This window comes from Uloborus diversus, chromosome 8, assembly GCF_026930045.1.
Source record: "Uloborus diversus isolate 005 chromosome 8, Udiv.v.3.1, whole genome shotgun sequence".
Taxonomy (NCBI): domain Eukaryota; kingdom Metazoa; phylum Arthropoda; class Arachnida; order Araneae; family Uloboridae; genus Uloborus; species Uloborus diversus.
Genome location: NC_072738.1, coordinates 139,653,308 through 139,677,273, shown reverse-complemented (window position 1 = coordinate 139,677,273; position 23,966 = coordinate 139,653,308). Strand labels below are relative to the sequence as shown.

General features: G+C 33.1%; 1 protein-coding gene across 1 annotated transcript in view; it reads left to right on the top strand.

Moving 5' to 3' along the window:
- Nucleotides 1-23,966, top strand: part of LOC129227721 (structural maintenance of chromosomes protein 6-like) — a 64,548-nt gene that overhangs the window by 5,261 nt on the left and 35,321 nt on the right. The window contains exons 4-8 of the mRNA XM_054862324.1: nt 5,242-5,388; nt 8,380-8,468; nt 8,752-8,916; nt 12,746-12,924; nt 16,976-17,154. Of these exons, the coding sequence (XP_054718299.1) occupies nt 5,311-5,388; nt 8,380-8,468; nt 8,752-8,916; nt 12,746-12,924; nt 16,976-17,154 (690 nt within the window). The 5' untranslated portion in view covers nt 5,242-5,310. The remainder of the gene's footprint in view (nt 1-5,241; nt 5,389-8,379; nt 8,469-8,751; nt 8,917-12,745; nt 12,925-16,975; nt 17,155-23,966) is intronic.

The window sequence follows — 23,966 nt, the reverse complement described above, 5'->3', positions numbered from 1 at the left end:
ACAAAAAAAACAAAATGAGGAAAAAAATTAGGCAGATCGAATCTAAAGTATTTCCGCAAAACTCCAGGAGGTCTCAATATTTGGTGCCTACATAGAACTCAAAGAGAAAAAGGTTTGACTTACCCCAATGTTGTTAAAGCACAAAAAAAACTTCGCACAGATTTGGCACATCACACATCTTTTATTTTCCGACCATAAGTTACATGAAGGTCTCGGGGGAGCTCCCGCGAATTCAACTAACTATTCTTCACACTTGGAATGAATTTTTAAAAAATGTAAAAATACAAGATTGTAAGACAGTCTATTGCAGGTATTCAAGTCGTCAAAAGGGATGGAACAGCTTCACGTGAAAAAAATATGACTTGAGTTGATGTTGCAGGACAAAGAAACGGATTCAAATAAAAAAAAAGGAGGAAGGATACTCGTCACATTAAAACATTAGCAGGACGAATGACATGAGGCATCACTGGAGCTGTGGACTATCACTGGCGATGAAAGAGAGAGCCTCATCTCACCACGAAAATGGCGATACAGGCGTCAGAATTAACTTCAGATTCGGGCGCACATACCGCTCTTGTTTCGCACGGTATCTCCAGATGCAGATGCCACCATCATCAATTTTGAGCGAAAAAAAACACGGGGTGGAACTAAAAACTTCGAGATGTACTTTCATTCAACATCGCCAGAACAATAAAACGTGGACGCCGCCATTTTCTTTAATCTTGATTCTTGGCTATCATATTGAGCAGAATTTATAAACTAATAGCTCATTTTATGTAGTTAATAGGGCTAATCAGCTCCTGTATCAATAATTATTGCTTCACATCACTTAGTTAACGGATGGATCGGGATTCATAATCCCCATCATCGTCAATTCGTATGACGACCTTTCACAGGTCTAGCGTCCGCGCTCCTCAAAAAGAACACCATCACATGTCACCGCTAGCACTCGACTTCGCATGAAAATTTTCAGAACCATCCCAGCTAAAACCCCACACGGTCGCGTGAAAAGCAGATATTCATACGCGGCGTACTTAGCGCAGCAAACGGGAAAGCGGGAAAATGACATCACGGAACTGTGACCACGCCTATGGCCAATGAGCGAGAAAAGCGGGAGAACAACGCATCGCGGGAAGAAGAAGGCAAAACATGGCCGCCAAAAAACTCAGAAAGACGGCATTAAATTATAGAAAATCAGAAAATGCTAATACAGGAAATAAAAACGCAAATCTATGAAAATATATGTGATTACTATATCACAATGACCACTTGCATCATTTCCATGATAGAATCTTCCTTCACTAACAAATCAGAAAGATCATTTCTTCTGTCTAGGAATGGCTTAAAATTTTCAATGTGAACCTTTTTGGTTGTGTTCCACCGATGTCAGTATCCTTGTTGGTTTTGGCCGCCTTTATCACTCCTAAAAGCTCTTCTTCTAGTGAGTTCTGAACTGTGTGAGTTTAATAACTTTTTTTTTTTAAAAGGATTGGAGGGATTTTTTTCCTCTGGAAATTTCAGAGAATTTTCTTCTTGACCATACTTTTATCAATTCAGATTTTTTTTCATCAAATTTGCTATTTATATCACATTTGGCACAGTGGCAAATACTTAGTGCAGCCTCTGCACACAAATAAAATTGGTATCAGCATTAAGCAGGGTTCATTGATTTTAATCAAATGATTTTTTAAGTATCAGTAATTTAAAATCATTTAATTAATTAGTTTTTGAAAAATGATTTAGTAGTTTTAGAATATGATGTTTAAGTATAAATTACTTTGTATTTACGACTTCAGCATCAGGTAGCCAAACTACCTAGGTCCCCATCTGCCAGTCCCTGTGTGTGATTTCAATGCTTTAGAACTAATTTTTTTTCTTTAGGATCTTGTAATATTTCTGCTATTCTTCAGAAATGAAATAAAGAAAAAAGTAAACATATCTATTCATTAAGCACTAATATCGCTTTGCAAAGTAAAATTGCTTAATGTGGAATTCTTTAGTACAAACATACCTGATCATAAAAAAATTATGAGAGTTTCATTTTTATTCAAAACAAAACCTCAACACGTCAGATTGGAACGTACTTTTTAACATTACATTTGGGGCAGTGAGAAGCAAAGGGATGTAAGTGACAAAACTAAAAATTTGGAGATTACCAGCACAAATAGTAGCTTAACCTCTCCTCTGTCTTGGGGCAAGAGATAGTACTAATAGCTCTGGTAGGTGCTGCTATACAGCATGGTTTAGAAAAACTTTTCAATAAAAGCCTACCTAGGACCTTATCTTTAAATGCATTTTACTTGAAACTTGAAAATGTCCACTTACATCTGTTTGCTTTTCACTGCCTCATTTATGAAATATTTAGAGAAATTTTCCTAACTTCATAAGCAAAGTGCACGGATATATTGATTTAGATTGTTTTTCATAGGCTTTGAGTAATCGTCGATAACGTAATCGTAATCTGCGTAATAGATTACGTTTTTGTGTAATCATAATTGTAATTTGCCAATGGGATACTCTCGTATTCGAAATTTTAATCAAGCTTTTCTTGGGTAATCGTAACTGTAATCCAACTAAAATGAATCGTAATTAAAGCCTTGTAATTGTGTAATCTTGACTTGCTGAGAGAGAAAAAAATCAAAGCGACGTTTCTACTAGTAGTACTATTGTATGGAGTAAGAGTTCAATGCAATACTTGCAAAATACTTCCAAGTTGCTCCTCAAAGGCCATTTGCAAATGAGGGTCCTAAAATCAAGGCCTATCTTATCTAACCTGTTATCTAACCTAGGATCCCCGGAGCCTACCGAGCATACAAGCTTTGAACAACAATAAGAGACGACTTGAATCCAGAGCCATTGAATAATCCATTAGGTTGTTAGTAATCCCGTGGGCAGGGCATGCCCCGTGGGTGCTTTCAGCAAAGTCTTCCCTAATGCTCACTATAGGTCATGTATCAATTCCCTTTTTCATCTGTCAATGGTTGGCAAACTAGCGCAGCACATTGTCATCTTAAAATTGTATTAGCAGAGAATATTAAAAGTACTACCGCTCAACAATGTTGTGGAACAGTTTAAATTCTTTTGGCTTTTTTATACAGAGTGTTTGAAAAGTCCTTGACACATTTTTAAAATTCTGAGAAAAGCAACAAATTATCATATGAATATGCTCTTAGAGCCATAATACTTCACAGAGTCAAGGTATTTTATGATAATGTAAAAAGAAAAAGTTTAATTGTAAAAAATTTACACTGATGACTGTATCCTCACTGTAAGAAAAAGAGGTGTTTCATAAAATGATTTAACACTTCCACATTACACTTGTTTTTCTTACTGTGACGAAACAGACGTCAATGTAAATCACTTATGATTACATCCCCCCCCCTTTTTTTTAAATGATAAAAAATTGTTGACCCTGTGAAATATTGTTCGGCAAACCACATATTCATACAACAGTTTGTAGCTTTTGTATGATTTTAAGCACACACAAGATTTATATGTATTGTCTCTGGTATATATGAGGTTTTTTATTTATGTTTTTCAAAAAAAAAAAATTTCATAAAATTTGAACTTAAATTTATATTTTACATTTTAATGCTGATATTATTTTTACTTAATAAGTATATAAATAGGGAAAAAAAATTTGCATGAATAGAGTTTTAAAAATTTTGTTTACATTTCATTACATCGATGAAATATTTAAAAATAATTTTGTTTTTCAATTTATTATTTTACGTTACTCTCTAAAGTGAAAATAAGTTCATTTCACTACTTAAAACTGACACATAAATAGTAGTATTAAGTACTCGTGTATGCAAAAAAAACTGCTTAGAATCCATTTTTATTTTTTAATGCAAGTTGAGTGGAAAGTTGCTAATAAAGGTGCAAATTCTGTAATAAGTGATCAAATGGAAAATGAAATCAAAGCTTGTGCAAATAGCTTAAAATGAACATGGCATTGATCCCCTATATTTATAGGGATCAAAAACTTGTATGTACCCTGTGCTAAAAATAATAACCCCGACATTCTTTTCAATTTTTGCATCATTTGCTCCAGTTTAGCAACTGTTAAGCAATGCGTGCATTTTTTTTTACATCACAAAAAATTAGAACAAAAACAAGCACCTTCGCGGCATTCGTTTTACTTAAATGCATTAAAAACATATATATATATATATATATTAAGTTTTCAAATATTCATTTTCATACATGTATATTTTACTTCCAATATCCGCATATTTTATAGTATTGTGGGCGTTATGTATAAAAAATCATTGTAAGTATTTTTATTTTTATATAATCGCACTATATTTTATGATGTTATATTATACAGTTGAGAACTTAATGTAGAAGTTTACTAGTACACAATGTTCAGTAATTGTAAACTCTTAAAATTTTGGTTGTAGCAAAATAACAACGAAGAATTAAACTCTAATGCAGTATGAATTGCGTATACATTTCAATATGGGCGTAATTATGCCTATATACAATGTACGGTCAATGTAGTGTTATGTAATGAATCTACTTTAAGTTATCTAGATAGGCTCATCTTTCATATTTCACTCTTTTCCTGCAACAACGCCATAATTCAAAATAAATAAATAATAATATTAAAAATTTTCAAGTTAATAGGACACAATAGTCGCTATCATCATTGAAATCTTAAGTTTTAAATATGACGTTGTTACAGCAAATATGAGTATGTATCGCATCATACACTTGTAATCGTAATCAAAATTGTAATCGGCGAACAATAATTGTAATCATTTACATTTTTGTCAACTGTAATCGGTTGTTGTAATCGTAATTACTTTTTAGCAGGGGATTATAAACATAATCCTAATCATAATCTCCTATTTTTCATGCTTGTGATCATAATCGTAATCAATTACAACTTTTCGTAATTGACTCCAAGCCTGGTGTGTTGTTCCCATATTTCACTAACTATGCCTTTTAAATCGTTTTGCTTTCCACAAATGACTTTTCATCCAAAAAGCTCACACTTTTTTGCATTGAAAAAGGGGTTCCTTGTAACCCCAAAACATGTGTCTGCAATAATTCGCATTTTTTGTGCATTAAAACTTTGGTAATTCATTCATTGAATTATATTCAGTGTCTAGTTCATTGCAATACATTAATTAATGCAATTTGAATTTTTTGTGTTATTAATGTTTCAGCTATTTCCATTTCTGTTTATTTACTGCCAATTTACTGTTGTGTTTCAAAAAGTCATTTACAATTTAGGCTGATACTAAAGAAATTGATGGATTGTTGGAAAAATATAAAAAAGTTAATGAAGACTGCCAAGAAGCAATGAGAAGCAAAAGGGATGACTTGAGCAACTTAAAAACTGAATACACATCTATACAGAATAGCATACGGGAATTCCAAGTATGATTTTTTTTTTGGACTTTTTTTCTGATATAATATTTCTTTTCTTTATATATATATATATATATATATATATACTGGGTGGCCCAGTGGGTAATGTTTGAAACAAATAAAAACAAACAAGACACATGAGAAGAATTTAATGATTTATATTGAAAAGACATTGGGCTATTAATGATATACAGGTTCAAAGTGACCGCCATCTTAAACAAGGACAGCAGTTGGGTGGTTCTGCAGATCGGGTCTTATCGGCAGCGAAAAACCGTCTGTGACCACAGTAGCGGTGACTGTAGCCATAGCTTTTTTATCGTCTTCCAACGATCCAATACGTTTGAACTTGGCATACAGTCTACAGGGAAGAGGATTGAAACACATTTTTCAGAACAAACATGGAAGCAAAAAGAAAAATATTTGTACCGTCAAAACACAAAAATGACTCACCTTTACATAGTCCTTTTGTTTGGCCAATTCTTGTTGTGGAACTTCTCCTGCTATGCTCGTTGAACTGCCTTCACATTTTCATCACATCTGGCCATTTGTAGAACAATAAATACGCGAACTTCCGTCGAATATTTTTGTTTATTTTTACGAACGAGAAAACGAGAATCACACGATAAGGCGCACAGCACACTGAAGGAACATCACATTTACAATTACTTACTCAAGGGAGCATGCACACCAAGTTTGGCTTCACTCACTTGCACCTAACGCCATCTATTGGACTTTGTTTCAAACATTACCCGCTGGGCCACCCGGTATATATATATATATATATACATATATATACTAGAGAACCCGACAGACGTTGTTCTGTTCAAACTTCGTAAATTGAAAAGTTGAAAAACTTCAATAAACTATCAAGTGTTTGAACCGTTTTGTTGAAAAAAATAAGTAAATGGAAAATGTTTTAAGCTGCTTGGTGTCCGAATGCGTATATTTATTACAACTTGATTTAACTAATGCCCACTGAGCAGTAGTTTTATTAACTATTTTCTCTCGTGTACTTGAAAGATCTTCATAGATTGTATGATTTGCTCCTTCTGGCCATACCCAAAGGATAAAAATCATCCTCTGATATTAAGTATAAAAAACTAACTACCCATGTAGAAAGAACGGAAAATCCCGCTGCAACGTCCCTCATATGAAAAGGAATATAACAATCGAATGGATATTGTTTATGAAAATGATAAAGATAAAAACATTACCCTGAGTAAGCGAAAATCACCCCCCTCCCCCTCTCCTGATGTAAAATAAAAACGTTTGTCAACTAAAATGACTAAACACTCTTTAAAAACGAAAAACAATTCTTTGCAATTTAAAATATTTCACCAAATGAACAAAAAAATACAATAAATTACATTAACAGTAGTAAACAAATAATCACCCAACTGTATTGTTATGGCCAATGTCGCCAAGCCACCACGTTCCTGTAATATAGCCCATCATTGAGCGAATCAAACTCCGACAGATTAGCGATCCCATCTTTTGAACGAAAACTTCATATATTTTCCTAATTTGTTCTTGCCACTAAAGCTAAAAATATTTCACTGCACTGATCTTGTGTGTACGAAACTACCCTGTTATAATTTATCTGGACGAAAATAAAAAAATTTTCGTCTTCAAATTCCACCATCTTTTCCTTTAATAATGTACTGATTAGTTTGATGATCCTTAAAGTATTCTTGCCATTAGTGCCAAAACTCAGACGGATTTGAACCGAGAAACAAATGTTGTTATTTACGGTACTATACGATCATTTGGTTAGGAAAACCTAAAGCACCGATCCGGTCACATGGTCTTTGGTTTAACTATGACGAAAAGCGTTCTGCGCGAACCTAGTGAAAGAAACCCGATTTCTTCCAGTACTTTACTTTAAAATATATCACTGGAACTAAAATCGTTGCTTTCAAGAAATGAAGGCTTCTCTCTCTCTCTACGTTTTATCTATTCTCAATTATTGACGTATCACATTAGGAAATTTCACTACAGAAAGCAGAGCTGGCTTTCTTATTGTCCTTTGGCAACTGGTTAAATATTTATTTCAGTTCTCGCTCAGGAATAAGTTGAAATAAATATTAATCATTTGAGAGATATAACCATCCAATGTTTAAATTAATTAATTAATTGAGAAAAACGTTTCCGATTCGATCCATCGCGCTTCGAAACCATGCTTGCCACAACTTCATTACACACAAAAAATTTGATCAAAATTGGTCCAACCGTTTAAAAGCCTGATAGTGACAAAGGTCCGCACAGAAGATTTTTATATATTAAGATATATATATATATATATATATATATATATATATATATATATATATATATAAACAATAAAACAACAAGCAGACAAGGTTACAGCATAGATAAATGACAGAGATGAAGCCAGTACTCTTCAACAGTGGAAACTTCATCCTATGATCAAAAGACCAAAAAATTATACTAAAACTAAATGTAGGATGTCCTGTTCCGAAAAAGCTTACATTCAGGATTACATTGGGCTAAACGCATCAAATGTGAAAAATGAATGCAGAATTTGGAACTAAGACCTAAAACTAAGCACTGGGGTTTCGTCTCGGACAATTAGAAGCCAAAGCTTTCAATAATGTCCCTCCACCGTACCTTCAGCGAAAAATCAAAAGTCACTTTGGGACAAAGTGAATTGAATGAGGCAGGAATGTAGAAGAGTGACCTTTAAAGCATAATCAAACTTATAAAGGATCTTAATATTCAGGTGACCTTATATCAAGATCTGACTGTATTTTTTCCTAGTTGTGCTATAAATTGGAGTGATTAGTTGCCTTTCATTTCATTCATCTTTTTCAACTTTCACTTAATTAATGTTACAATATTGTTAATAGAATGTAAACATGTCTAGTTTTTTAGAAAACTTCTGTTTAGTGATGCAATATGACCATAATAAAAAGATCATTTTCATAAACATGATATTTATTTACAAATATATGTACTTATGTATTTACTCATTATTATCAGGGTGAACTAAACCGTAATCAAAGAGAGCTAAAGCGTAAATTGCAAGAAATTGCAAGCTTGGAAAATATGATTGCTGAAAGTAAAGAAAGGTAATTTTACTTATCTATTTATTTAATTTATTTACGTTTTTTTATTTTTAAGCTACAGTGAAGCACCATTTATACGTTCTTCATTTATACGTTTTTATCAATTATACGTTTTTTAAACTGGTTCCTGCAATGTCTAATACATTTTAACCTATACCTATTATACACTTTTTCATTTGTATGCTTTTTTCATACAGTCCCTTTAAAAACGTATAAACGGTGCTTCACTGTATTTAAATTTTTTCAGTCATTGAATTACCATTGTTTTCTTGCTTATCATTTTTAGGAATGAAAGGGATGTTGAGACAGAAAGACAAGAACGGTTGGAAAGAATATCTAATTTTGAAAATGAACTCCAAAAAATACGTGCACAGTTGCAAGACTCGGATAAGACAGAAAGTATTTTATGCAATGAAGAAAATGATTTGGAAAGGAGAGTTTCTGTTCTGAGGTTTGCTCGGCTGATCTGTTCTGTTACTTTTCCTCTAAAATAATATTTGAATGTTACTGTTGTTGCTAAGAAGTATTTGTGGATTACTACAACAAAAATGATGTTTAAGGGGGTGGGGGGGTTCTGAAATTGGGGACTTTGTGACAAGGGGGAAGGAAAGAGTAAGAAGTGTGACGTCAAGCAACAAGTTTTAATACAAATATGTTTATGAAGAGTAGCTTGTAACACGAACTTTGTGACAAAAAGGGGGGGGGGGGTAAAAATGTTGAAAAAAAAAAGTAATATCTTTTATATGGACAGCCCACTACCAAAAAATCGGACGAAGATTTGAATTAGCTCCATACCCGTGGTGTTATTTAACGAAAGTGCAGAAAGCTAGCACTTTCTGAGTAAGAAATTAGAAGTAATTAATAAGTAAACATATTGAAAGTTCCCGACCCTGGGGGGCGAGTTAAAGGTGGGAAGGGGGAGCCAAATTTTGTGGTACCCGGAAAATTATTGGAAATTTGACAAATATGTGTAGAAACAGTTTCATAGAAAGTTTATTTAGCTTGAATATTTATTTTAAACGAATTTTTTCCACCGTTTCAGACTTTATCTCGAAAACCTCAAAATTTTCTTCTTCCCTCCCTCCCAGCTTTTACTTACTCGCCAGGGATGGGGACTTTTGGTATGCTTACTTACTAACTACCCCTAACAATATTCTGAAGTAAAAAATTATCGCATATTCTATGCACGCTACAATGTGTTCATTGACTGGACTAACCCAATTATAGAGTATCTTTGACAACCTTAGAGTAAGAGTTGGGGCGCAGAGACACTTTCCCAGAAATTATTCGAAATTGAAGTTCCAAAAAGAAATTTCAGATGATACTAGGGGACAGTTGTAGAAATTGAAGCTCCAAAACCAAAACTTAAGATCATATTAGTGAACATTGGGGGTATGAAGGGTTCTGGTTCAAGGGGAAAGGTGCTGCAGCCCCATAGACCCCGACCGAATTTGCCATTTTGCTCTAGTATTGATGCTACTCAAACATGATGCTATTTTTCCCTACGAGTTTTTTAACTATGCAATAACATTTTTATTTTTAAACTAATTTTGCAACCCTGTAAGAAATACTCTGCATCCCCATTTGGGAAATCCAGCATTATGAGAAAAATCAGGAATTCAAGAGGGATTACCAAAAATCATTTTAGTGATGCCTTTGGCAAGGTTAGAAAAGAGGACTCTACCACCTTAAATGGGCCCCCTGTGCCCCTATAGTGCAAATTATGTTCAAATACTTACTGCCCGAAAACAAATTCACTGCCCCTCAGCATCTACACATCCTCCACCGAGAGGCAATACCGCCCCCCTGAAGAAATATTGTTGTAGGACCGCCCCCCTGAAGAAATATTGTTGTAGGACCTAATCAAAATCTGTCGCATGTCGCCCAACTTCTAGTAAAAAAACCTGCTCAGTGTAGAAACATCTAGGCTGCCGTGCTTAGCACAAATGTGGTATTTGCGCATTTTGTCGAAATTGAGTTATTGTCACCGGGTGGCAATTAGTAATTTAGTTTACCTAAATCTCAAGTTTTTTGGCGATTTGTGAACGCAAAATAGAAAAAAGAAAGCTATATCAAAAAAGTGGTATCTGCATATTTTGCATAGTTTGTTAAAGCAATTTGAAGGTAAGTGAAAAATATTAAACCTTTAAAGTGGTATCTGAGCAGTTACCCTTTTTTTCCTCAGTTAATTATGTAGATAAGACTTCTATGCCTTAGTAAAGCAGCATATTTAATAATGTAGCAGTTTATTGTAACAGTGTATTAAAATTAGTTTGCGTTTAAATATTTGATGTAGGTCAATAATAAAAACTAATACAACTTTGCATAAATGTTGAAGTAAACCTTTTCTGTTCAAATTTTTATTTAAAACGGAAATTCTTAAGAATGAAATGCATGTAAAATATTCATATCTAATTCTTTCATGCAAAAAAAAAAGCATTTCATTCTATGGCAATTATATTTTTATTTTATTTAAGTTTCGTCTGCTGTCAAGATTATCTTCATGCTTGGTAAAAATGAATCTAGAAAATAAAACATTATGAATGAGAGCATCAACACATTCTTTGAATATAAAGAGCAGAAAAATAATACATTAAGTGCATTTTACTAAGCTGTTTTTGTCATATCTGTGCAGATACCCCTAAAAATGCCTAGTAATAGTCCCTTACGGTGAAATTAACCTAGTATATAAAAAGGTTTTGAAGAAAATTTGTTGTAACTGCATTCATTAATTTTAAATTAAGATTTTTATCAAAATAAGCTTTTACGTAGTTAGATAAGTTATTTACAAAACAATCACCACGAGTTGAACATTTAAGTCACAAATCAAAGAAACGAGGTGTAAAATTTTAATCATGAAATTCTCGTTTTGAGCTCGACTGTAGATACCACATCTGTGCATAGCACGGCAGTATGCTGTTTTCCAAAGATATTTTCAAGAACCTGAAATGTATTAAAAAGAGCAAGAAAGAGTATGAAATAGAGAATTTTTTGTTGTTCCTATGGCTCACCCCCCCCCCCCCCCCGACTCTTTTATAACTCCTAAAGCTTTTACTTTGCTCTATAATGTATACAGTGATTGGGAGTGAGTTAACTAATACTGTCATTGCCTCTTGTTGAAAGTTCCCCTCTGAATACAGTAGAATCTCGAAAATCATTAGGCTCACCTCGTCTCGGATTTCTGAAAACTCGGATTATCCGAAAAAATTCTTCCCGATTTAAATTTACACTACTCAGAAGACAAATAGAGGAGTACCTTTTTTTTCTTTATATAAAGAAAATGAACTATTGTTTTAACGAGAAATGTATTACTCAAACTTCAATATAAATTTTCTTTTAATTGTGTCTAAAATGAATGTTAACTTAATTTTTTCTTGCATTCATGTGTGCAAGGCAATTAAAATTTAACCAACTTCTTAATGTATTTTTATTCTTTACTGTATGTAGTTAATAAGTTTTACAACAGCAAAGGATTTTCAGATTTCAAATGCCATGCAGCTACCTTTGACTGTGTTCATGCTTGGCACTCTTAAACAAAAGTATTGTCTATTTTTCTGGAGAAGACACTTCGCCCCTCATCCTCTTACGCAGAGTTCCATTTCATGCAGGGGTGATCCGTAAGCAATCCTCACGCTTCCAAATGAGACAACCAGACAGCTTTAACGTGGGTGTGCATTTTAAGGTGCAAAAATGTTTTAGTGTCCTGTACATCACTTATCGGTTGTCATTTTATTTATTCTTACATTTTGAAAACTTCTGCTTTTATAACAAAATGCTGTGATCCGAATATACCTTCTGCCAAAATCAGTGAAATATAATCATCGGATACCCCATGACAGAAGAGGAGTCAAATGAATTCTCTTGGAAATCGGACAATAATTATAAAGCAATTTGTTATGGAATGGTAAAAAAATGCCCTTATGTGAGGAGGTATAGACTTAACAGTTGCTGAACTAATTTACTGATGCAGCTTTACAAAAACTTGTCATTTCAGGATACTGCAGCATTCATATTTGTATTGGTACAGTTCCACAGTTCCTAGGAGTTCAGTAGCCTCGCGTAACTCTTTCTTGTCTGCGGCTCAGCTTGCATCTTACCGTTTTTCGTTTTATACTTCTCTCCACAATGACGCTGGCAGCGCCAACGCACGATCCAATGGGAATCCTTGTGCTGGGCCTTGTGTGCTGGCTCCCACATTTTTTTGTTTTAAATGCTAAAAGCTTTGCTTAAAAAAAATAACTTAGGTTCTTTTTATATTGAAAACAATGCTTTGATTTTAGATCTGAAATAAACGAGTCTAAATACAAGATAAGCGAAGCAGAACGACAATTGCAAAAAATACGTGCTGGCATGCAGCAACGCATTAATGTTTATGGTCCAGAAATGAAGCAAGTGCTGGAAGACATTGAAACTGCAAATAGAAGAGGACTTTTCTCTAAAAAACCTGTGGGGCCTATAGGTAAGTACTCGCGTAATGTTTAAGAAAAAAAATCCTCGACCCGTCTTTTGCCTCCTACTTGCTTTTGCCTACCAACCGAAATTCAAGCAATTCTATTCAGAACACATCTTGATCCAAACTTTGCTGCTCTCGCTCACCACATTACATGCATTGTAGTCTAGCAGGTGCGAGTTCAATTATGTGCTCATAATAAATAACAATACATTCTGGACACTAAATATTTTCGACTCTGCCGACGTTATCGGAAAGAAACAATAATTGCCGAAAATTGTCAAAATGTCAAGTATCAAAATATCTCCCAATCACTGAGAAAATAATTTAACTTCAAATGATTTTGTTGATCAAATGCTAAAGGAGTCTTTCCACCTTCTGAAGAATCGTTCTAATCTAGTAAACGCTCTTAATGCCATTCGAAATTTTTCTGCAGTTTATCTTCCTTTCTGATAGTGAGTTTTTTTTCCACCCTTTCCTTAGAAATCCTATGGCTTTAGTCATATACAAGTGTTATTGTTCTGTCTTTTTCAATTATTTTTATTTGTCTTTACACTTCCATTTTTTGATTTATTTTAAACATAATTTGCAATTTTGTTCTGCTGCTTCCCCTACATTTTTCAAGTTTTCCCTTTGTTATGTTTATTCCCCCTTTCGCTCAATGTAACAATTAAATCGTTACAGTTTTTTAACATAAAATTTATTGCTAATGAATTAATTTAACAGTTTCATTTTATCATCAAAATTTATTATTACAGGATTTTTGGAGAAATTCGTTTTTCTCACATGATTTTTCTCAAAAGGAATCATGTAATGAATTTCATCTCCAAGTTACATTTTGTCTTGATTGTTTCGTTAGTTTGCTATTTTTAGTATTTAAGCTGTGTGCTGTTCATTCTCTTTGCTCTTACCGGACGTCTTTACATCCAAAAGTTCGCTATTATGCATCAAAGAGTTCGTCTGAAACCACGAAACATGTGTATGCAGTAATCTGCTAATATTGTTCAATAACAGGTTGACCTTTTTTAAAATGTTGACTTCAAAGAATTTGGAAACACATTCCTGATTTTTTTTCCCGGGAAATGGGGTTGACTTCTGAACTATTTTATATAGTACTAGCAAAAATACCCGGCGTTGCCTGGTTCAGTAATAATTATGAGAAACAATCGTTACTTGCCCTTGTTTTCTGTTTTAAGCAAAATAATTTAAAACAAACCTTTTTGACGTGATTAAAAATCGAGCTTCTTCCTTACTCATTAAACTAAAATAGGAATAAGTATAAAGAACAAAATAGTATTCAATTAGAAACGAAAGCACGACATTTAAGCATATACAAATTTGAAGAATTTCCGAAATATGAAATAAAACTTTACATGTTTAAAAAAATTTATCTGTTAGTACTTTTTTTTTTAAATCTAAAACCTTCTCTGTATGGCTATTGATGTACGAACTGTTTTAAAAAATGTAGCCGCCCGTGTTCCCCTTACACTTGCTTTAGTTATTTTGTTAAATTTCAATTTTTGTGGACACTTGGTGCGGTTTAAAATCTTACCAAATTTTCCGAGAATCATTTTGGGACTTTCGATAATACTCCCCTCCTTACTAATTTTTATTATAGAAATATTGTTGCCAGATGCTGAGATACTTTTGGTCAAAATAAAATGGCGCTAAACGGTTTCATCCAAAATGTTTCCAAAATAAGTAGTAAAATTTGACGATTGTTTGAAATCGTGCAAAAAGAAAAATTAATGGAAGCTTTTGTGCAGTTTATGGAATTGCCTAATTTAGTTAATGAATTATTTTACACAGTATTTTTTTTTTTTTAAGTATCTTTGATTGGCGATATTTTGTTTATATGGTGAAAGCTGAGAAACATTATTACGTAGTCTTTGGGCTCAAAAACAGCGACAGTGGAAAAAACTGCCAAATGCAGCAGCTACTGAAAGCTTTCTGAAAAAATTCTGGCGATATTTCTGCTGGTTGGTTGGATATAGTGAGCAAGTGTCCAATCAGCATAAATAATAATAATAAACCATTAATTACATAAGTTCCGTTTAAAAGTAAAATGATCAGCCAAATGCATTTATTTTTAACCAATCTTATGGAAAAACATTACTTTAAGTTTTGACTTGAGAAAAGCCTCAAAAAGTCGGACGAAACGCAAAAATATTCAACAATACAACAATTCTTTGGAGTTGAGATGACACACTAAATAATGACTTGGGTTGATGAAAGCCTTCGAACAGGGAACAAAAAAGCTCATAACTCGTTTTTTACACAACTTAGAAACTTCGAACAGATGCTATCTTAAGCAGAAAAATTGCCGCTTTCGATGGACATATAATGTTAATATGTGCGCGTTTTTTTTCCACCCCCATATTGAGGCATTTATGTGAAAATTGGGACTAAAATTGGAATAAAAAGGGAACTATCAATCGGATTTTTTTTGAACTGGTCTATAAACCTTCCCAGTACCAAACTGAACAAACGATGAAAGTTTCAGCCAAATCTGTCGAGTAGTTTCTGAGATCTTAGGGAACAAATTTACCAAACTCCATTTTTATATATATATAGATGCTGAAGTTGTGTGTATAAAAATGTAATAAAACATAGTATGTACAACAAATATTATTTAATTATGCATTGAATAAAAACTACTTGTTTCAGTAATCAATGGGTTTTATTGACTTCTTCAATGACTAGTTTATTTTATGTTTCCCTTTCATTTGAAAAATCCCTTTATTCAAAACCTTTGATAACATTATCTAGATTTTGAACAAGTATTTTCAATAGTTTTATCGTTTTTCCAAAGATTTTCAAGTTCAGTGGTTTATCAATCACTCTCCTTATTAGTTTCACTTACCAAATCAAAAGGGTCATTTTGCTAATTACATCATCTGTGAGTTTGTTGACGATTGGCAGTGCAGTGAACTAACTTGCTGGTACACATCTCATTATTTTCTTGTTCAGTTAAAAGAGATTAATTACACTTCTCAATAAAAGTTTGAATTGGATGCAGTAGTCTTATTTTTAAATTTGATATAATGTCTGGGTGATTTGGAGGTTCAACTGTAGTAATTTAATGCATAATATAATACTGTCAGCCCTGCTTAATCACGTAATAGATAAACAAATGCTCTGCTTGTAAGAATAAAACCTTGCAGAACAAATAATTTCCTATAGACGCTTTGTTTAATGTCCACATTTAATTAAATAGGTAACTTCCTTGGGTAATCTTATAAGACTTATCTGCTTTTTGTGAAGATTTTTGATGGGAAAAAATTTACATAAATGTTTAAAAAGGAAATAACATGAAAAGATTGTTTTTTAAGGACAAGGTTGGGGAAGCACCAAGTGGAGGGTTCCATAAGTTTGATACTTCTTCCAGTAAACATAGCAACCAAATTATGGCAATCTCACTTAAGATCGTAATTGAAAGACCAGCTGGCAAATATCCAAGAGGAAGACAAAAAAGTTTGATGGCTGCATTGTTTGGAAGGATTCTTTAAAACTATCAAATCATCAAATGGAAGAAGTCGGACATAAAATAGATCTAACTAGAAGAAACTCATGGAAAAGGCCAGGGCCCACAATGGGTTGTCCAGTCAGTAATGATGATGAACTTAGGGAAGTAATGCCAAAACAAAGATTTTGTAATTTAAGTTCTGAGTTACTTACATTTTCAAACTTTCGGATGTACTTATAACTGTTTAATTCTTACGTTATATTTTGTTTTTTGTTGAGCTTAATTTAAAACTTTTAGCACTAACATTGATTACTTAAATAGCTACCCTGATTTATTATTACATTTTTAGGCAAGCGTTGTCAGTTTGGTAAAGTAAATAGCATTTCCCTACATAATAAAATACCCTGCTTAACCGAATAATATTTTTTTGAACTGACATTATTTGTTTAAACTGGGTTTACAGTATCTATGAACAAAGTATCACATGACCTTAGAAATAAATCTGTGAACTTTTATTCATCATGAAGCATGTATAACTCATATCGATGACTCAAGAATGTTAAAAATATAATTATTGATGTAATTTTATTCTAGGTTTATATGTGACTGTAAAGGATGATAGATGGAGTTTTGCTGTTGAAACTTTCTTAAAATCTAGATTGAATGGTTTTTGCTGTGACAATAGTTTAGACTCAAAAAAACTTGATGAAATTTTCAAAAAAAACTACAGAGGGAAGAGAACACCTCCCATCAATATATCTAAATTTCAAGCAGTAAGTACTTTTAGCAGTTTTTCATTTTACATTTGGAAAACATATTTCAGGCATTATCATGATGCTTACATATAAATTTTTATTTATAATTCTGCTCCTATGACACAACTCATCAAAGGTTTCACTACATAGCATGTTTAGTAACCGCACTATAGCTGGGGCTAAGGCAGGAATAAATGAAATACACCGCCAACTCAGTCAATTCCAGCCAAGGACTGCAGTTTCGTGCTTATTAGTACTCATCAGCCCGGCATAGGAAAGTGACTGAGCTGGAGATGGAAAACATCTTAAGGAAGCCAAGAGTGCCAAACAAACTGGTAGCTAATATAGAATTAGCACTGACCAGACGAGTGACCAAAGCAATGGTTCGGTTCAACTCGAATATTGAAGGCAAGGCAGGTATATTCAGTAAGTTACCGCCCTATAGCTAGGGCTAAGGCAGGAATACATGAAATACACCGCCAGCTCAATCAATTCCAGCCGAGGACTGCAGTTTGTTTGGCACTCTTGGCTTCCTTAAGAGGTATTCCAGCTCCAACTCAGTCACTCCTTTGCGGGGCTGATGAGTGCCATTGGCGGATTTATGGGGGGGCAGAGGGGGCAATGCCCCCCCCCCCCAGTTTTGGGAGGACTTTATGTAATAACAACACATCTTCCAAATTTTTTTTAAAAAAACATTATTTTTGTTTTTTGACTAGTTCAGAAGGGCATGGGTGGACTTATAGGAAGGGGGCATAGGGGGCAATGCCCCCCCGTTTTGGGAAGACTTTAAATAGTAACAACACATCTTCCAAAATCTTAAAACAAAAAAAATGATTATTTTTTTCTTTTTTGAGTACATAGTGCAGTGAAAATGAAGAGAATAGCGAATGCCCTTTCCTGGTGGGAGAAAAGAAAAAAAAAAGAACATTAGATACAAGTAGTACAGCTGTCACTGGGGTGCTGAAAATATGCCTAAGTTCACTATTTTTGACTGAAAACCATTTGGGCAAGTATATAAATGAAAATACAGGCTAAACGAGCTATGCATTCAGCTGCAGCACTTATAATAATTGACGATTATTTTTAAATTAGAACCTAAAACAAAGGGAACCCCCCCCCCCCCCCCCCCCCCCCCCGTTCTACTTGTTATGATTTGTTTTCTTTCTTTTCAGAATGTTTATTTTCAATTTGCGTGACTTCAAAAACTAGATATTTTGTGTTGTTACAGACGAAAGATTTTGAAGAACCTTCTGGATTCACATGTTCAGTTTGGTAAAATTGTAAAAATTCTTTAACCGTAAAAACTGACAAATTTTTGTAAAAATTACGAAAATCTGCAGGTAAAAAGGAATTACACATAGGACTGGATTTGCCTATAAGATTAACAAGCTACAGCTTCGGGCCACTGCTTTGAAGTGGGTCCGTAACTCGCAAAAAATTGCATGATTTGTTCCTTAAAAAATGGAAAGTGCTTAAAAAAACTAATTTCATCTTCAAGTGCTTGGAAACGTGTGGCTACAAACCTTAAATTTTAAATTTCCTAACAAATGGTAGGGGGAGGAATGCCAAAATATGTCAAATTCAACACTTTGCTACATCCTGCATCAAAAGTTTAAAAATCATGGTTTTTACGTTTGTAACATATTACTTGAAATAACTTTTTGTGACTCACATGTTTTATATCTTGCTATTTATTTAATCAATTTATGGAATTTATGGTATTTTGAAAATTCTTTTGTATTGATTGCTTTTATCTTGCTTTTACTGCATATTGTTAATCTGTTTAGCCCGGAAAAAAATGATACACTACCTCTATTCCTTTTCGTTTTCTGCACTGCTTATAATTAAAAACAAGGTTATTGTAATGAGAGAATTCTATAGTTTATTTTTTTCTTTTAAACTTAAAGTAGCTGTTTTTTTTTTCTTTTTTTTTTACAAAGTTTGAATAATACTGTACAATTGTATAATCTAGAACTCAATTTCAGAGACTGGAAAGTGTAAATGAGGTGCCTTTAATTATTAAATGTTCTAAAATCCTTGAAAAGAATTGGCTCATTATAACCTATTAGGGCTCTTGTGCCTAAAACTCCCAATCTAACCAACCAAACCTTGAAAATAATTAGACAAGTCTTTGAGATTCCTAAGCAAAGTGTGCTTCTATTTTATTTTTTATCAAGTGTATAAATTATGAATTGTTCTAATAAGTAGTATGTTACTCTCATGTTACATATTTTCTAAATCTATACAGCATTTCTTTTAAAGTATTAACTTACATCACAAAGCACATTTAAATCATAAATTTTTTTTAGAAAAGTTATTTGTCTATTTTTCCCTGAGATTTTTGTCTATCCAATTAACCTTTATAATGCTTCAAAATGCAGAATTTTGTATCCATTTTACAAAATTTCCTCCCAGGAAGAAACCTCCGGACCCCTAAAATTGGAGATATTCTATATCCTACTTAAAAGGGAGCCTTGCGTCACTCTCTTGATAGCAGTCATCTGTCTTAAGGTCAATTCAAAAAGAACAGCATGAAAACGACACACACACACAAAAAAGTAAAGCATAGCCTTATGCATCACAGGAAAGCAGACCAAAACATGGGGGGGGGGGACAATTTAAAATGTTACTGAAAAAAAATACTGCCCCCCCCCCCCCCCAGGAACTCAGTCTTAAATCCACTTATGATGAGTGCTAATAAGCACGAAGCTGCAGTCCTCAGCTGGAATTGATTCAGCTGGCAGTGTATTTCATGTACATAGCATGTTGCCTATTCGCCTCATTTGTTTGAAAGACTCCCTAATCTTGGTGCCTTTTGGCGAGCTCCGTCATTGACTATAACTATCCTGAATCTTTATTAAAAATCAGAAAATTCCATAGGAAAGCCATTTTTGTTTATTAATAGAGAATTTAAATTTGAAAAAATCATGCAGTAAAATAATGAAATTTTCAAAAAAACAAAAACAAAAAAAAATATTTATATGACCAAAATCTAAAACTGGTGGATCTGGAGGGGACCAAGGCCTTGTGATTGTAGGAATTTTTTTAAGCAAAAAAAATATGAAAAGATAACAAAATTGAACGCATATGTTTTACTAGCGTACGTCTTATAACGCACTTTTTGAAAAAGTTTTGAATTTCTTATGGGGCACCCCTTTAATTGCTTCCTTTTGATGAAAAAACACCCACTTAAAAGTTTCATAGAATTTGAACAAAATTTAGAGGTTGATTTAGAGGTTGAACCAGCGATTAAAATTAAGTTCATTGTGAAAAAATAGAGCAAAAATATATTCCCAACTTTCTATTGCAATATTTGACATCAACATGAAATTGGATTGGTTAGGGTAGAAAAATAACTCAAATACTTATTTCCTATACATACAAAAAAAATAATAAGCATTTCGTAGTTGCTATACTCTGTAATAATGTCAAACAAAACTCATGCAAAAGTTCCACTACGCCATTCATATCATTGGTTTACGTTTTCAGTCTTTTACATTCACCAATAGTGTAATTTTTTCCCCCTTTGTTTATAGTAATGTGAAATATACAAGCCTTTTTCTGATTGCTACTCATCATCCAAACTATTTGATAACATCTCTTCAAAAAAACTTGATGAAAAGACCTTTATGGTGAAAAATCTGAATGTTAGTAATAAAATCCTCTATTTTTTTCCTTTGGTATTAGTTCTACAACATCTGCTTTTCAGTGTTTCATTGGAGGAGTTGTTCTTTGAGGTTTTTTTAAGAAAGAGACCAATTTGGAGTTTGTCTCTTCAGAAATGATACGTAGATGTCAAATAAAATAGCTTGAAGCAATAGTTTCCTTCTTGTAAATGAAAATGCTTTTCAACAACAAAAGACCAAATCTAGATAAACTTTATTGCAAAATCTTGTTCTTCAGATTCAGAATCAGTCAAAGTACATTCAGTTACAACAGAGGCTAAAAAAAAAAAAAAACTTTCACTACAGTTGATTCAGATTCTTCACAATTTTCTTACTTTCAAAATTTTTTCTTTTAATGCAAGTTATTTTGCCTTTTTAAACAGAGATTTGTTTGTTACCAATTTCGCCTTGTCCTCCTAGTTTTCTTTCAGTTAGAAATAATTTCTTGCCTGGAAGTGAAATCTTGCGTAAAGTATCATCAGCAAGAGCAAGGTCAAGAAAGTTAATCGAATGAATGGATTCCAATTATTTTGTTTTTGATTATTCAAATAGAATTCTTTTAATTTTCTTTTTGAGTTCTTAACTGACAACTTATCTTTCTTTGAGTTGCTAACCAACAGTCAGGTAAGAGGTTGAGAGTTGATTGTAGCTACAGTTAATTAACATGATTTAATAAAATATGAAATTAATTGAAAGTCAGTAACAATCTAATTTATTACTAATTAAAATTAATGGCGAAAAGATAACATAAATAAATATTATAATAATCGATGCAAAAAAAAGTAAGAATTTCAAATTTTGCAGCAGTGGTAGCAACCTCTAAATTTTATTCAATTTTTATTTTTAAGATATGTGATTTTTTTTTTCATCCAAAGGAACAAAATGAGAGGGTGCCTCATGAAAAAATAACATCTTCAAAAATAAGACGCACCCTAATGTTTTATTTTAAAAGAAAGTTAGGTCTTAGTTAGAAGAGAAATTATATCCCTCTCCTCGAAATAGACCTATTATTTCCAAAAATTTTCTCCATTTTTTACATCATTTCTTGATTCCAACTTTAGAGACTTAGACGATCTCTAAATACTGCTGTCCTTGGTGTTCTCCAATTAATCACGAGACCAAATAGAGCCTACATTTGCGTATTAATGGCTTTAATTCGGAAAATTGTGTGTGGGAGGTATCCCTTTTCCCATGCTCCTCCACAAATGCCATGAAAGGTAACCAAAAATTGCATTTAGTACTTAAATTTGGAAAAAATTTCGACAGATACAGACAGCTTACTCTGCCTTTATAACTCGCCTGAAAACGGCTTGAATGGCCTGTTTGGTGGCTTCAATTACAAATGATTTCAAATATGACCCCCACCCGAGTTAATGTCGTGATGATAGCTTTAAAATGAGGTTTTTGGAGGGAGAGCTTATATACAAATCTTCCACATCTTCTTTAATATGTTCAAAAGTAGCTTAAAATTGGATTTTTAGAGCTTCAATGACATTTTCTAAAGATGCATTTTTAGACTAGACAGCAGAATAGCTAGAAGAGCAACGATTCCCTCTCCTGATTTCTCAACAACATAAAGAAAAAACAACAGAATATTTTGGTTTCTAAGCTTCATTTTCAAAAAGTATTTTTAGGTCAGCACCCTAAGCCATAACCTTTCTTCTTAAATCATCAAAAATAGCTAAAATGCATTTTTATGAGCCTAATTAAAAAAAATTACTCAAAATTTCAATTTCGAAACATTTTTAAGGGAGATTTGCAAATCCACCATCCTCACCTAACCTCTCTAAAGATAGCCTAAAATTGAGTTTTAATAAAATTTCTGGGGAGTTAAATTCAAAATTTCGGATGGACAATTCGGATCCCAAAATGATTGACTAGATCCGCCACTCGACCTAAAAATACATTCCAAACTCAAAAGTGTTTGTATCCTCAAAATCATCCTTCAGTATGACTGACACCTATGTCTTTCATGTATATTCTTAATTTTAAAAAATCCCTACTTTTTTTTTGGAAATCTTTATTTAATCTTTAAAAAGTTGCTTTATATTAATTATTATTGTAATATATATTTTTTTCATTGACATCACTTGCTCAAAAACCTTCCAGATTTTTATTTTGAAGTGTTATCAACCATGACAGTATGTCATAGCAGCCATTAACTCCCTCGTTATTCAAACCATTACCTTCAACACCAAGGAATAAAACCCAAAAACGTCCTGTTCTGCTTCTATGAAAGTGTATATTTGTCGACCTGTTTCAGAATTTTTGCACTCTTTTGTACATTTAAAAGATTTTGGAGACTTAATTTGGTACATGCTGTCTAATTTTGTCTCCTTATCTTAAGAAAGATATTACCTAATTGTAAATGGTAGGTTACTTAGTTTGTAAGGGAATTTCAGATTTAAAATACTATATCAGACCTGTCCCCAAAACCTTATAATTTGGTTCCCATTAAAAGCAGATCCCGACATTTTTTGTGGGAACTTTGATTGATATTTTTTCATAGCCGTTACTGCATAAATTTATAAATGTTGATCACAAATGTTTCAAGTTTTAGTTTCAAAATCCTTCCGGAGAAGAGCCCCAATCCCCCTAATTATCCCTTCCCCTAACATCATCTAGAAATCGTCTAAAACTGTAATACTGATGGAAAGCTCCCCAAGAAAGGGGCAACCCCCCCTCCCTTGTATCCGTTCCTGATTCCTATTTCAAGTGGAGATATGGTCATTGAGCAAAATGTTTTTTGCTCAGTGATCATTTATTCGTAAAAAACCCCTTAAACACCTTAAACAAAATACAAGAATCCCCCCTCCCCCTTTTTTTCAATGAACATTTTAGACATTTATTTACCAAATGAAAATGGCATTCTATATTTGTCTCCTCTTAATTTTTAAAGCAATTTACATTTTGCAATGAATAATGATTAAATTAATAGAAATACCTTGTGTGGCATCATTCCACCCCTCCTCAGTTTATTCTATATACGGTCAACTCCCGCTACAACGCGATCCAACTTACGGGAAATGGCTATAACGCGATTTTTTCACCAGTAAATAATTTTATTCGTAACGCGAATTTCTCACCCACAAAGTGAAAATTTTCGGTGGGGAATCATGGTGTGTAAGTATTGGCTTTGTAATTGGCTACTATATATATTTTATC